Source organism: Crocodylus porosus, unplaced genomic scaffold, assembly GCF_001723895.1.
Source record: "Crocodylus porosus isolate Cpor-Errol unplaced genomic scaffold, CroPor_comp1, whole genome shotgun sequence".
NCBI lineage: Eukaryota > Metazoa > Chordata > Crocodylia > Crocodylidae > Crocodylus > Crocodylus porosus.
This window is the reverse complement of record NW_017728915.1, coordinates 31,122,419-31,138,005: the sequence shown is the minus strand read 5'-3', so window position 1 is coordinate 31,138,005 and position 15,587 is coordinate 31,122,419. Positions and strand designations below refer to the sequence as shown.

General features: G+C 42.8%; 1 protein-coding gene across 1 annotated transcript in view; it reads left to right on the top strand.

The window, feature by feature from the left end:
- Window positions 1-2,699: 2,699 nt before the first annotated feature.
- ADAMTS18 (ADAM metallopeptidase with thrombospondin type 1 motif 18) overlaps window positions 2,700-15,587 on the top strand; it is a 161,972-nt gene continuing 149,084 nt past the window's right edge. The window contains exon 1 of the mRNA XM_019535437.1: window positions 2,700-2,880. Within this exon, the coding sequence (XP_019390982.1) occupies window positions 2,700-2,880 (181 nt within the window). The remainder of the gene's footprint in view (window positions 2,881-15,587) is intronic.

The following is a 15,587-nucleotide window of genomic DNA, read 5'->3' as shown; positions in this document are numbered from 1 at the left end:
ATGGTAATCAAGGCGCATTTTATTATTTCCATTTTAAAATATGGAATTAATGTGCTTTTTAGTTTGATAGCTAGAGGATTTTCCATGTGGCTGGTCCTATTCCACAGATTTGGCTCTAAGCTGGGATCAGAAGAAAAAAACATAATCATCCATAAGAATTAATTACAGCTTTAGTGGATAAGCTAACTTTAAAAGATACAGGCAAATCTGTACTCATCAAATAGTGATTTCTTTAGAGCTTCTTTGTTGATTATCTTTGTTGTGGGAAAGTATGAGAGACATTTCAGGAATGACAACCTGATTGCTAAGATAAGTACCAGAAAAGATGTGACCATGTCATTGATATTGATGGGAAAATCTAACTTGGGGTTTCATGGGGATTGACTAGGGCCAGCTAAACTCCATGTGTGAGGATTAGGCTTGTCAATGGGAAGTACAGGGACTGGTCAGTACAGTTCGCTCAGTTTGATTATTTACAGTATAAAGGGACAAGGGAATGCAAAAAATACAGATTTGCGGTCCTGACCAAATGAAGTGACATTTTTACCTAATGTACCATTTTGTCTGTCAATGTAACATAATAGCTATAATGATGAAGTGATTGCTTTCTGGCAGAAATTAACTTGCATTTAAAAAATGAGACTGATACCTCAAAAGCAAGAAATCAGCATTAAAATCATATTCTCTTTAAGACAGTAAATTTTGTCTTTTATAGTGAGCCTCTGAGCCAATTCTGAACTAAGAACGAAAAACTTAGTATTGTAAGCTGAGGGTCTCATGTAATCACCAGGCTCCAGAAGCTGGGGCTATAAGAAAATCCCCCACATGGCATGAAGCTTGAAATAAAGATGGCAACCTTGAGTCTGATTAACAATGAAGAACTTCCAAAAGTCAGAGGCAAGTTTGCAATATCCCTATAGCATTACACAGGGGAGAAAATACCCTTTTTTTTTTTTGGCTCTTTACCCCCCACCAGTCTTGCCTACCTGGTTTGCTGCTTTTGGTATGGTAGAAGAAATGGGTTCTGTTGGACCACGGTTCTCAGAAGGGAGGCCCAGAACTGGTAGCCTAAGACTTAAGTCATTGTGCCCCTGTAATTCTGGGCTGGGAGCTGGAGACACCTCCAAACTTGGCTTTTCATAGTAACAGTAGCTTCCCTGAGACTGCTCAAAATCTGGTCAGTGTTGCATGTAGAGGTTCCAGCCCTTATATACCTTACCCAGTACTGTAGCAAGGGGCCTCAGGGGAGGAGCAGGGTGACTGCCCTGGGCACCAAAGTGAAGGGGCACCAACAGGTGCTGCCTAGCTGGGGCAGGGCGCAGGACAGAGCAGCGAGCGGCTCATTTGGGGGGCGTGGGAACAAGGCAGAGGGTGGCTTCTGCCACTACATCCAGTCCCGGGCAAGCATGGGGTGGGAGGGCGTGCTCCCCGCAGATCTGTGTGTGAGGTGAGGATAGGCTGTAGGGTGGCCATCATAGAGGATATTCCGGTTTTCGGCTACTCTGTCCTCTATTGATACAAAACCTCACGCCTTTATGCCCTCTAGTTTTCTCTTCAAGGCTTGACGAGAAAACTAGAGGCTCTAAGCTGGGATCTAAACTAGAGGACATAAAGGCATTGGGTTTCATATCAATAGAGGACAGAGGACAACTGGACTCTAGTCGACTGCCACTGTGGGCTTGCCCCAGGCATCAAACTTCATTGCTACAGCACTGAGCTTACCTAGCACTGTTGGAAGCTGAGCTGCGCTTTTAGAGCCCCTTCATGCCACTCCATCTCTTACCCAGTGTGAAGGGGACAAAGCGGGGAAGAAAATCTCACTCTCAGTCTAGCCTTAGAATCTGTGTATAAAGAACCTTGTGCTATGGTGTGGATTTGTTTCCGAAGTGCTACCCTTTCTGGTTAATCAAGTGTAGACTAAAACTTCTTTGTTTCGCAGGTGATGTTACCAATATATTTTATTACGCCTCTGAAACTTATAATTATTTAGATGCCATTAAGATGTCTGCAAGGGGAAGGATCGTCTGCACAGCTGTGTGTGTTTATTTAGAAAACTTGTTTCCCTCCAGGAACTGGCTCCACTTGATAGTTATAATTGTTCACAAGTGGCAGCATGACACTGGTAGATTTTAAATCTCAAAACGTTTTTAATTCACCTTATTAAAAGACTGAAGCATAAACAAAATCCCTCATTTCCCTATAAATAGTTTGAGCGCCCAAAGGGCCTGGAGCTTCTGTAGTATGCAGCTACAGAAAATCTGAAAGGAGAATTTGAGGAAACGGGCAAGAATTTTCTGCTTACGCTGAATCCTTCTGCTCTCATGGAGGAAAAATTCCTACTTTAAGCAAACTGGATTAATACATTTAAGTATTTACTTGCTTAGTTTTATAAGACCACATCCTTGGGTGCCAGAAATCCAGTGGCTATAGTTAATGGGATCAGTAAGGTCAATACAATATTGGCCATTTACAGAGGCTGAGGATCTGGATTTCAAACTGAAGCTATGTACATACCAAATACAGAAGAAGAGGTCTTCAATTCAACAAGCTGCTTAGTGGACCTACACCTCTTTTAGGATTCTGCCTAAATTTTCTCAAGTAACTGTTTAATGGTTCTTAATCTGGGGATTACAACAGAGATTTCACATTTAAGGGGTGGTAACCTTTCCTGTATGACTGTATGAGGATAAGACCTATGGATGAGCTCACTCCATACAGTGTTTGAAGAAGCAGAAGCTACACTTTTGCTTGTACTGAAAATTCGTCTTTCCCAAGAACGTTACCTTGAAGAACCTGCCTTCCCTTTCACACCAGAATTTTCAAAAGTGCTCAGCATCTACCACAGAGCTGATATTTTCACAAGAGTTCAGCCCTTCCATCGTAAGTGTCACAATGGACGTTTCCGAGTGCTGAGCACTTTCAAGAGCTGAGGTCTACATGGGACCTGAGTTCTTAAAAATATCCCCTGTAATTTCCTAACACCAAAAAACCCAGCTCTGAGCCAAATTTTGAAAATTTCACTCTAAGTGACTGATTTATACCTGCATTTATCTAGCCACTTAAAAAAAAAAAAATCTTCCTATACATTCTGCTTATTTCTTTTTCAAGAGGAAACTTTTTGAATATAGTAATAATCAGGGCATTTGGTAAACAAGAGGTCAAAACTGCTAAAGGGAACAACTTCCCTGTCCACAGTCAGATGCAAGAGATTGTGTGTAAAGAACAAGATAAAAGAGTAATTTTGAACCTTGCCATTTCTCACAGCACAGTTAAACGTATGGATAACACAATAAATCACAGGTGTGCATCCCAAAGTGCAGGTGAGGAGAATAGGGTTATGATGACAGCTCTTGTATTCAGCGGGCTCTCTGCCCAAGGTGCAATGATTCTTAACTGATAGGTTTTCAATTACTGTTATTATCTGAAATCTGTTGCTTTTAGAAGCCTCCAAAATAGCTTCACCTAACAGAGTGTAGAAGCCATGGTAGAATGCAATGTTACACTGCATCACAACTATCCTTTGAAGGGTAAGCAAATATCTTAGGTATCAAGCTTCTCTCTAACTTTCCAGAAGCCAAGTGCTCTGGTCCATGCTCCTAGAGACACTGCCAAGTTCAGATGGGGAAAGTATGTTACTTTTTCTTTCAGTCCCATCAAAGTGAATGAAACCATCTTTGAATCCAAGACTTACTGGCTAGGGACGGACATTCAGAAAGACCAAGCCTAAATTGATTCAATCTTTGCAGGTTTGTTTAATTTGCAGAGACCGGACTTGTTTGCAAGCGGATAGATATTTCCTTTTCATTCCAGAAATGCAGGCACATGCCTGCAATGGCTCAAACCAGAAACCTGGAGGTGTTAGAGCAGCCCTCCCTTCCCTTCCACAGGGCTGAGATGAGGGTGCCCATGGAGAGCTGAGGGGGTGTGTGGCTAGGCCTGAGTAAGACTGATGAGGGGTTTAAACCCCAAGCTTGGCCTGCAGGGTTTGGAGGGTGGGGGAAGAGGGAGCATGGCCAGACTACTGTGGTAGGGGGAGGAGGAGGAGGAGGGAAGAACTCTGCTAACCCTACAGCTCCCTGACAGCCAGGAGCAATCCCAGCACACAGCCTGGTCCCAGAGGGGAAATCTTTCCCCTCCTCTCTCTTCCCCATGGTCACAGGGCAGGAAGGGGACTGTATGCAAGGCTGCCTGGCTGCAGAGGGGGACTCTTCCCATCACTCCTCCCCCCCCAAGGAGCTTGGAGGGGGGCTCTGTTCAGTGCTGGGGGGGAATCTTCCCCCTCCCCCTCCTCCCTGTCCCATGGCTGCAGGGGGAGGGGGAGGAGGAGGAGGGGGAAGAGTCCCCCCTAGCATTGAACAGAACCCCCCTCCTTGTCCTGTCAGGGCAGGGGGGGAGAAGCGGGGGAAGAGTCCCCCTCTGAGGCTGGGAAGCCTTGCAGAGACCCCCCCCCACCTCACAGTGGCAGGGGGAGGAGGAGGAATCCCCCCAAGTGCTGCACACTCTCACTTCCCCACCCTTAGGAGGAGGAGGAGGAGGAGGAGGAAGAGAAGAGTACTCCCCAGCATGGAACAGAGCCCTGGCATGAACCCATGAAGGTGGAGGGGGAAGGGAGACAGGTTACTTCTTCCCCTTGTCCCTTCTGTCCTGCAGCTGGGGTCTGCCAGCCCCAGGGACCACTGCCACAACCCCCTCCTTTCTGCTCCCTGGCAGACAGGCAGACCCTGGTGGTGAGGGACGAGGGGAAGGAGGGAAGAACTAACCCCATCCCCGCCCAATTTGCCTTAATGAGGCTATGCAGGTCAGTGTCTTGCCATGTCCCAACCCTGCTCAGTCCAGAGAGCAGAGGGGTGGGGCCAGCCCAGCTCTTAGAGCATGCTGGGATGCTGGAGGACTCTGGTTTAACTTAAACCATGAAGGGGTCTGGGACAGACATTGCATAAACTGGTTTGAGCTCAATCAATTAAGTCTGGTACTACATTCAACCAGGTTTAACTCAAACCAAATTTTGGCCATTTTGAAACTGGTTTATGTGCACTGAATGATTGCTCTGTTACAGGTTTAAGTCAGTTTCTGATCACTTAAACTGGTTTATGTGTAATGTCTGTTCCTAGCCATTAAGACTCCCTAAGTCATAAACCAAATTCAGTGGTGATGTTAAACTTTTTATCTGTCTGTCTTTCACTTTAGACTTTCCAGTGTCTAAAGAAGATTAATTAAATGCAATTTACCTGCTAAGGTATCAGAAGAAGGTTTAAAACTATTTAGTTAAAAGCTGTTCCATATTCTAACTTGTACTACCTGCTGGCTTCTTGGCTTACAACTGTTTTCCATAGAGAATAAGACTGTCATGTTGGGCTAATGGGTCATCATTGATCAGACTCGGTAACTCAAAAGTTTGGCTGAGGAAATTTTTAACAGTGAGAAGAAAACCCTGACTGCAGGAAAACAATATTTTCCCCCACAGGGATTGGTTAACTTAAAACATGTTGCTAGACTGTGCCTGGCATACAATAATGGGGCTGTCAGAAACATTACATTACTTACTATTACACTACCCAAGGCATTGTATTTTCATTAAAGTGTTGGATGGCCTATATTCTTGTTTCCTTATGGTTTGCCTGACATGAAGCAGATTTTATTTGGCTAAATAAACCAAACAGGACCATTAAACTACAATGTTCTAACTACTGCATTTCATGTGGCAGACAATTAGATTTGTTTAAAGGCAGAGTCTACCCCATGGGGGGAGAGAAGGAGGCTAAACCGTAGCAGTACCCCTCTATGCTTGGTCAACCTTGCAGGCTCCGCTCTCAATGTGTCCTTTAGAGAAGGGAGTACAGCTGGCACTGATACTAATGTGAAGCAATGGTTCATCCCTTTGGCCCAATTACAGGAGCATGAAGAGTGGCTTATCCCCTTTGAACTGGACAAAGTCAGTTGCCATCTTGGGATGTAACCATTCCTGTTTTTCTGGCACATGCAAGAAAGCTTGAACATGAGATTACAAACTCCTGCAAGATCATTTTAGGCTGGACATAAGGAAAAACTTCTTTACTCTCTGAGCCCCCAAGGCCTGGAACAGACTCCCCCAAGATGTGGTGTAAGCACCTACTCTGGACACCTTTAAGAACCACTTGGATGCCTGTCTTGCTGGGATCCTTTGACCCTAGCTGACTTCCTGCCCCTTGGGCAGGGGGATGGACCTGATGATCTTACGAGGTCCCTTCCAGCCCTAATGTCTATGAATCTATTAATTATTTTTCAAAATTAACTGTAGCAATCTTACACAGAATAGACTTCTCATGCAGAACCTGAGTGCGCCAAGGAGCAGCATGCCAACTGAGTACAACATGCTTGACCTAGCGTTGCCCATGTTGCAGTGGACTAAATGAAAGACTGCAGCACTGACAGGCTGAGATTCTTGAAGGAGTAAAGGTTAGGAGGGTGCATAATAAACAGTCAAAGAGGTTATCAAATCAGAAAACCCCTGCATAGCTGATGTTCAAAGAGATCAAAGTTAGTGTTCAAATGTTAGTATTTAAAATGCCAAAGAAATTGTTCAGAAGCATTGTGAGCACAGTGCTGCCCAGTTAACCCTGTTGATCCCAGTGCAAATCTATGGACCTTTCTGGAAAGGCAATCCCCCCCTCCCCACACATTTTTTTTAAACTGATTTCTCCCACCACACAACAGTGAAGGGTTTGAACATTAATTGACTCTGATTCATCAAGTTTCCCTTGCCTTTTTCTACCCTTTTCACCCCTATACACATTTCCTCAGGCATTTACACATTCACTAGTCTTTCCAATTTACATGAAATGGAAAGCCATCCATAAATAACATATGGGGAAGCATAAACCCATTCATGAATATTCCATAGAAAAGTGCAAAACCACATATAACTAAATCATGCAATGCTTGCCCTGCACTGATAGCCATAAAACATGGCACTAATACCCAATTTATTCACAGTAACCAAAATCAAGAGTGCTCATTTTAAAAAGAGTCAAAGTTTTCTAAGAGAGGGACAAGGATTGTGTTAGGCAGTCTCAATAGTGTTTTTGGAGGCAAAAAAAGGGTAGAAATAATACGGAAGAAATAAAGAAAGAAAAGAATCAGGGCAATAAACTAACAGAAAGGAAAATGAGAACACAGAAGAAAATAGTAGTATAAGATTTAATTACTTTATTTACATTTCATTAAAAAAATGTATTGACTAATTTCACAAAAGGTCTGGGTATAGTACTCTATACTCTTAGCACATGTTATACAATAAACTTTTTTTTTTAAATGCGCACTTCAAGACCTTGTTAAAACAAGTTTAGCAGTCTACAAACAAAAATGCTTTTAACATTACAACACCCAAAGCCACTTTATAGGTCTTGTGGCTAGAATCTCATTCTTGGTGGGGGTTATTCTTTATTTTTTATCCAGTCTGTTTGCATCTTTGTGGTGTCGGCATTATAGACCCATCTTTATAAGACCAGCAAGAAAGAAACAGCAGTAAATCTTGGAAATGTGTTTTCAGTATGTCTATAAACCTAAAACATTTAAATACAAAACAGCCTCCCATGGAAACCAATAGACTGAATCTCACCAAAGGATTGATTAACATATTTTAACTCAGTATTATATAAATAAATACGTGGCTAGAATTTTTGCCCCTCTAGCATTTAACTTTGAAAGTTAAGGGCACTGTAAGACAAAAGAACATTTTATTAGGAGGAAAAAAATGATGGCACATGACCCAGAGATGTATCCATTCATTGCACTACAGGATCAGAGTCAAAACAATTCAAAGGGGAAAAATGTAGTTCACTAATAAAATCGTGCATTTGTATGGAACAGCCACAGGAGGAAAGAGTTAGCTGTTTAAACAATAGCGATAAAGCAGCACAAACAGGACCACCTTCTTGGACACATTAGTGAGTCCCAAACCTGTCCAGGGGTGGAAGAAACCAAGCTAACCATTATTCTGTCTGGTTTCAAGTCACCTTTTAAATGATTAACCTTCCTCTAATGTGAGTGTTTTAATCACCTTTTTCTGGGCTTGATCCAAAAGTCACTCAAGTCAGTGGAGAGACTTGCATTGACCTTTAATGGTTTTCGATCACGCCCTAACTGGTAGTTCTTCCACACTCACTGTATTTCTTTGTGTTGGGCTCAGGTGTTAAATATTTTCGCTCGGCTCTCCCTTTCCCCATTTTGTTTTAAGGCAAGTGGCACTAAGGATCCTTCTCATTAACCTCTTGGGTGAGTGGTAGCTTTCCCTTTCAATATCTGCGTTATAGTATATGACGTGAAGAATGGCAACTTGTCCCCAAAAAGCTTGTCTAACGTATTTCCCAGTTATGAAATTGCTCCAAAAAAATCTCTCTTCTAGCTATACACCTGGGTTTAATAAAATCTCTCTCACTCCAACCCTACTGTAGTTTTAACACCTCCTTTCCCAGGACTCCAGCCAGGTAGGCATTTTGGGCTTCACCGTCCTGGGGCATTCCCTTCGGCTGAGGTCATGGTTCTCTACAGTTAACCGGGATCCTTTGTTACAGATAAACCTGCAGGTTAGTACTGATAAAAGTGCATGATCATCTTGTGTACGGCCCAACCATTTACTGCTTATATCCTGAAACACAAAAACAGACACCCATTGCAAACTCTATCTGCTCACCCCTGACAGCATAACATAGATTTTTAGCTATACGGGCTGGCACAAGAGGGGGAGGAGGGTGGCACATAGACTGCAGCAGATATTCTTGAATTTGTTAAATTCGCCAAATTTTCCTCCAGTTTGTACCCTATATTTATAGATGGCCTATTCTAATAGTCCAGTAAATGTTAGCGGATTGGTTTAATTTAAATTGCTTTGTTTCACGGAGATTTTTGGAACTGGACTGAACCACTTCCCTTGTGGATGTGGAAGACATCAGTTAGTTGGGATTTATGTTCTGGTGAAACATAGCTTCTGGAAGAAAGGATTCCTTTTCTCTTTTGTTCACCATCATGCAATACCGATTGCCACTATCCTGTTTTTCTCTTCACTTTAATTTATGATGGTCTTTACTGAAAAGACCGCTTTGATTTTACATCTTATCTAAGAATCTTAACAAAAATGTATCTGTTATAGCAAACCAGCATTTAATACATTTGGTTGCATCAACCACTATTACTAACACTTTAAGATAAAATTATGATATATTTGGATTATATTTTAAGGTTTTCCCTTATAATGTCTCAGGTCAGAGCTTGTACTCTGTTTCATTGGATCTAATTCCTCGTTTAGCTGGATATGGTGATTGCTCTTTTACTTTGCTGACCAAGCTAGCTGTCATGTCCTTCACCCATCCCATCCCCTTGTTTCCCCCCTCCCCTCCCTTCCCTTCTCTACCCATTGTTTTTCCTAATTTCCACCTATTTACATGCTCACTGACCTCCTGTCACACTTCCAGCTTCTTTCATTCCTTGGAGATCTCAGAACAACAGTGGAGTCTCCCTATGCCTGAAGAAGGGTGATTGCGCCTGAAAGCTTTCAACAAACTTTGTTCCAACTACTCAGTTGGTCTAATAAAAGATATCACATCTACCCAAAGTACGTTGCCTGCCTTTGTCTGCAAAGATTCATTCAACAGTGACTTAGAAACAGGCATTTGGGCCTTCTAGTTAGCAACAGTTCTGCAGCTTGGCCTTGGCCCCTTGAAAATTGTCAAGGCAGGCAAGTTTTTCTATCAGCTTATGACTTGCCTTCAGAACCAGAGAGTATTTCCACCTGTTGACTTCTCTGCCTTTGTTTGGTCCTGCAACTAAATCAAGTCCCTTCAAGAAATGCCTTTCTTTCTTCCTCTTGCTGCCCAAAGATCTCTATGAGTTTTTGCAAGGCTTCTCCACTTAATATGTCTTCTTTTTTTCTGGTGATAACATTTTTCTTTCCCTACTCTACTACCTTCCTGCAGACAGGAGAGTAGGATCTTCACATTCTAGGCACTCTCCTCAACATACCAATAATTTGGTTAAAGTATAGTCATTATGGTTAACTACTCTCAATTTCCCCTAGTTTGGGGGGTATACACTAGAGGTTTTGTCAGCAAAAGTAGATATACATGAAAGCTTTCCAGTATACAACAGTTTCCATAGTGAGAACTTCATGTCATCTAGAATCTATCAGTGATATATAGGCATATTACTCAACTCTGAACAAAAGTTCAACCCATGCACCCGAACAGATATGTCCTAGCTGCTGGCATAAAGAACTAGGCTCTATGCTTTGTATTTTTGCTTCTCTGGACTGGAAGAGGTTTCCCTGCTGCTACTGCTGGGGAGGGGAGATTGGGGTCCACATGCAAGTCTGTTTTTTGGTGGGGACAGGGGTCACTGCCATGGCAACTTCAGTTGGAGGGCTGGTCCATAATATGGCTCTGGAAGTGGGACTGAGGCCACCTGTGTCATGGAATGAATTTGCCTTACTCTGACTTTGCTGGGTTGAGGAAAGAAAGGGTCAGAGGGGCTATGAAAGCATGAATACCGCATGTCAGGTACTGACAGCACCCAACTTGGAACCACATTTCCAACAGCCTAATGGGAGAAATGAATCAAATAAACAGTTTTTATAATGATGACCGTAAGTCAAATCCTGGAAAAGCACATTAGTAGATTGCACGCTGGCATGGGCCATTAAGTGAATCCTCGAGTGTTATTTCAACAGCACAACAGGGTTGTAAGAAACCCCCTTCAGAATTTAATTCAGTCATTCTTAATGGTATTTGTGGCTTTTTGCAACCACATTCATACTAGTTCTCTTAGCAAGACAAATAGAGTTAAAGAGCAAAATGGTAATAAAAGTGAAAAAAAAAGCTTGAGATACTGCTTTATCCAAAACTGCATCCCATTCTCAGCATGGAGAAAACTTTGATTTGCTGCATCAGCATTTTGCATGTATGATTGTAGCAGCTTACCATAAAAGTAACTTTATGCACTACAGCACAAGTACTTTTTCACTCTAGAAAATGAGAAATGACAGGAATATGTTGTAAAAATGTATCCTCTCTGCTGGGAGGATTTTTATTACACAGACATTTAGTCCAGATAATTTTAAACTTACATTTCCACCAAGGCTCATCTTTGCTTTAACAAGTGTTTTTTATTAACTGAAACGATGGGTTTTTCATTGTGAACCGAAATCTCCTTTTCTTGTTTTCAAAAGGGCATTTATCTAAAAGGATTATTTTAAACAGCTGAAATGCAATATCTCGACAAAGCAGTTGTGAATTCTTTGTCCATAATTGAAAAAATATATTAGTTTTGCTTTAAAGTGTGAATAACGATACAGCTACTATCTGTGCTGACTCAGATCAACTTGGTTCCATGCTGGTGTGACCTTCAAAAGGAGTTAGAAAAATCACTGGCAGAATTGTGAGACAAAACTGCTCAAAGCTGCTTGCAAAACACTGAACATACCATGTCTCACCCCCTTTTGTGGCCTTGATGTACTTTTTCTAACCTTGATTGTACATTAATATACATATCACAGATTTACATTTATCAAATCTGGTATCTCAGAAAAAACCCCTTCAGTATTATAGTTACAAATATACCCATGGAGATGCATATAACACGTCTTTGACACAGGAAAACGTATTGGGGTAGTGGCTGTTATCACAACTACATAGAGCAATACTGCACATTTTAGCTATAGCTCACTGTATAGCAATGCCTAATTCCAAGTATCTTTGTTGCAATAGTTACTGATCAGAGTGGTCATAAGTAATGGAAAAGCATGATTTTTCTCAGTGTTCATTTAATTCCAATCAGCTAATGCTTTTAAAGGTGTCTACTTTACACTTGGCAAGCTTGGAAGGCAAATTTCCTGTATTCTCCTGAATCTTGTTTAATAACGACAATTAAGTCAACAATGTCCAATAATGCTTGCCATTCAGAATTGGCTTTAAGTCACCTTCATGCTGACACCCATACAACAACAATTACTGTTCAGTTTAATTACGGTTCAGAATTAATGGCAAATGTAAATAGAAGACATCTTATTTCTTACCATGATATTAGCCATTATATCAATTGATATTTGCTTTCCTTAGTAAGAGTTAAGGTGAATATTCTCACGAAATAATAGGACAACCATAAACAATATATTGCACTTTAAAGAACCTGATATCTAAGCATTGGCAATATGTAGGGGGGCACGTGGGAGCATGTGTATCTCCTGAGATTGGTGGTGCACCCCCTGAGTTTGGTTGCTGCTGCCAGCAGTGCCTGTGGGTGGTAACTGCTATAAGTGTGTGAAGCAGGCCCCATTCGATTTGGATTTGGGCCAAATCAAGAACAGTGATTTGATTAGTTGATTCAGATCACCGTCTCTGATTTGTTTTGGCTAAATCTGAATCTAAAGATGCGATGCAGATTTGAAGGATCAGCAATTTGGCCATAGACACAACTTTAAATGTTTTTTTCTATGTACCAGTGTGGCTCATGAATGCTACAATGGTGGAGCACATGGAGAGTCCCATAAGAGCACTGGGGGGCCCCCCTACGTGCCCAACGGCGAACCCAGAAGTGGACCAGAAGTACTTCCAGTCCACTTCCAGGTCCACTAGGGAGCACGCAGGGCCCCCCCCCCCATGCTTCTCTGACTCCTCGATCTGTTGTGGGGGGACCCTAGGTGTCCCCCCAAACCCAGGAGGCACCAGTCACCAAGCCAGGGAGGAGCAGGAGGACCCCCCTGCGTGCTCCCCGGCAGACTTGGAAGTGGACCAGACATGCTTCTGGGTCTGCTGCCAAGTGTGCTGGGAGCCCCCTGCACTTCTGTGGGACACTGCCCCCATGTGCCCCAGCATCGCAGCGTTCACAAGCTGCCGGGTACCTAGAGGCATGTAGAAAAAATATTTAAAGCTGCGTCTATGTCCGAATCACTGAATCTTACCGATTCAAGTTGGAGTGTTCCTATTTGATTCAGAGAGATAAAAGTGTCCTCTGATTTGATTCCGATTTGTAGATTTGGCCATCAAATTCAGCCAAATCTCTCACCAATCCCACCATCGGCGCCGACACTGTTGGCAGTCGCCAGTCGCTGCTGGCTGCTGCCGCCGGTCTGCGGGTGGTCGCTGATTGCCAGGCAGTGTGCGCGCCCCCCCTCCCCACTGCCGACACTGCTGCGGCCACCTATGGGAGCTTCCCGCTTGGCCTGCCCCTGCCGCTGACACCGCTGTTGCTGCCTGTGGGAGCTCCCTGCTTGCCTCTACCACTTCTCACCTTTGTATTATCCATTTATTAATGTTGTCTACACAAGCCATATCTGGCCACCCTGCTTTCTCTTCACTCCCTTTTCATACTGTTCCCTGGCATCTCTTATTCTGCATCGTCCCATCCCCCGCTGCTTTCACTTCTGTTTTCCCATTATGCACGCTCCCCAGCATTTTCCTGTCTTTGGGGCCTATCCACACATAAGATTAAGCCAAGCAAAGACTGCTCTGAGCTTTAGAGTTCTTACAGCTCCCTTTCAAATCTTCTTAGTTTTTACGAGCCAATCTTTCCCAGATGTTTTGGTACAGCCCTTATCTTCATATACTGTGAAATCTAGGTAGCAGAATTCCTTCACTTGCACAGCTTCTTCATTACCAGATCCTATTGTTATTGGACTCAATTGCTTCCTAAGGAGATGAAAAAAATTTCTCACGTATTTATGTGATCCAAAATCAACACAACTTGAAGCACACTTCTGACTAGGGCCTTACCTGATTCCTCAGACTTAGCACTTGGGAAGGATACCATCATCATCATCACGATGCCACACTTGAGATTATAGCAAGTGTTTCCTCACATACACGGGCCATACTTGCACTATCAAGAGCAAGTTCATTACCCTTCTGCTCTAGCAAAATAAACGTCTGCAGTAGGTGACAATGCAGACTCGCCAAACCTCTTTCCTGATGTTGAACCCTTCTGTTTTATAGTACCTTTTATTATTCTGACTGTTGCTTTCTGCTTATAATAGGGAGGTGACAAAACCAATTCATTGGGAAAGTGCTGGGAAAGTCCAGTTCCAACCAAGTGACAAGTTACATTAAGTCTACATGAAGTGTTGCGTTGTTAAGCAGCAGAACAGCCTTACTGGATGAAGAAGCCTCACACTTCCTCGCTAATAATTGAAAGCAAAGCCCCAAACTTCTGTTTCTCAGCTATAGCTCCTCAAACACAGAAATGTTTAGTCTGTGGAAAAGTGTAAAAAATCACTGTTATTTCCATTCAGGTGCTTCTCTCTCTCTTCTGTCATCACTGAACAAATTGACTACTTAAGCACAGACCTGCACCCCAGAATGCACATTTCTGCCCATGTTTAGTCAGGGATGTTAACCTTTCCCATTAGGCTCTTCCTCAAGTCCTTTTCTGATTACTGTGGACAAAGGCACTGTTCTGTCTATTGCTCAGACCTATAAACCTCAGGACCATGTTTGACTTGGACCCTAGATCTTCACATCCAGGCCTTATCTAAAGCTTCCCAGTCCTTTTTGGCATGGCATCTCTAAGATATGTCTTTTCCTATCCATCTAGGATCAAACCCTCTTCTCCTCACACCTCAGTTAACCCTACATCCCGTACTCCTGTAGTGTTGCCTGGCTTGTTTCTACTCAGACCATTACAACAGGGCATCCTCTTAGTCCTGCTTTGACCCACTACCTCTCCGTGTCCATGCAGTATCTTCATCTTCATCTCTAATTCAAAAAGATACGTAGCTTATATTTGATGCAAATCCTTCATGGCCTATCCTTCTTTCCTTACAATCCCACATTGTCAGCACCCATCTCCAATTGGCCAATGATGCCAACCTTCATTGCCGTGAAATTTTTACCCAGGCACCTTTTCACTTTCTCTGTGCTGCCTCTTGCACCTGGGAGGAGCTTGACAGCAGCCACAAAATGATCACATTACTCTTCTTCCTTCACTGTGATGTTTACCTCTTCCTGGGGTTGAAAGGGATTGGATGTCATGACCCTTGTACTCTGCTTTGATTTTCATAAATCAGTATTACAACTTGCTCGCTTAGTTCTCTCTGTCTCACCTGTTTGACCATGCTTATTCCCAGTTCAGACTGGGAAGCACCAGCTGGCAGTGAAATATTCAATGGAAAGGACATATTTCTATTTCTGACTTCCAGCTGAACAAACTGGAACCACTTGTCAACCCCTGCATGGAAGATATGCTGTAAACTCCTGCATTGCACAGCAGTCCAAGAGCTGCTTATGATTTGAGTAGAAGTCATATCAGACTGCCTGCACTCATAATTATAATTCCTATATTGTCAGGCAAAAAATGTGATTCACTGTGATGGCTGGGAGAGCCAGAGCCTTCCTGGAAGGAATTCATTCTTAACAAAGAGAGAGAGAGAGAGAGAGAACCAAGCAGTCACAAATTCACAAATCATCCGTCTTTTTACTAATATCTGTGGTTTTTGGCACCTCAAAAGCAGGCCCCCCATCCCTGGAGGGGCTCTTTCATAATGCTCAATAATGCATCTGTTATTATGAGAAGGATGTTAAGGGTTTCAAATGCAGCAGCTCAGTTCAAGCAGCTGTTGCCTTAGA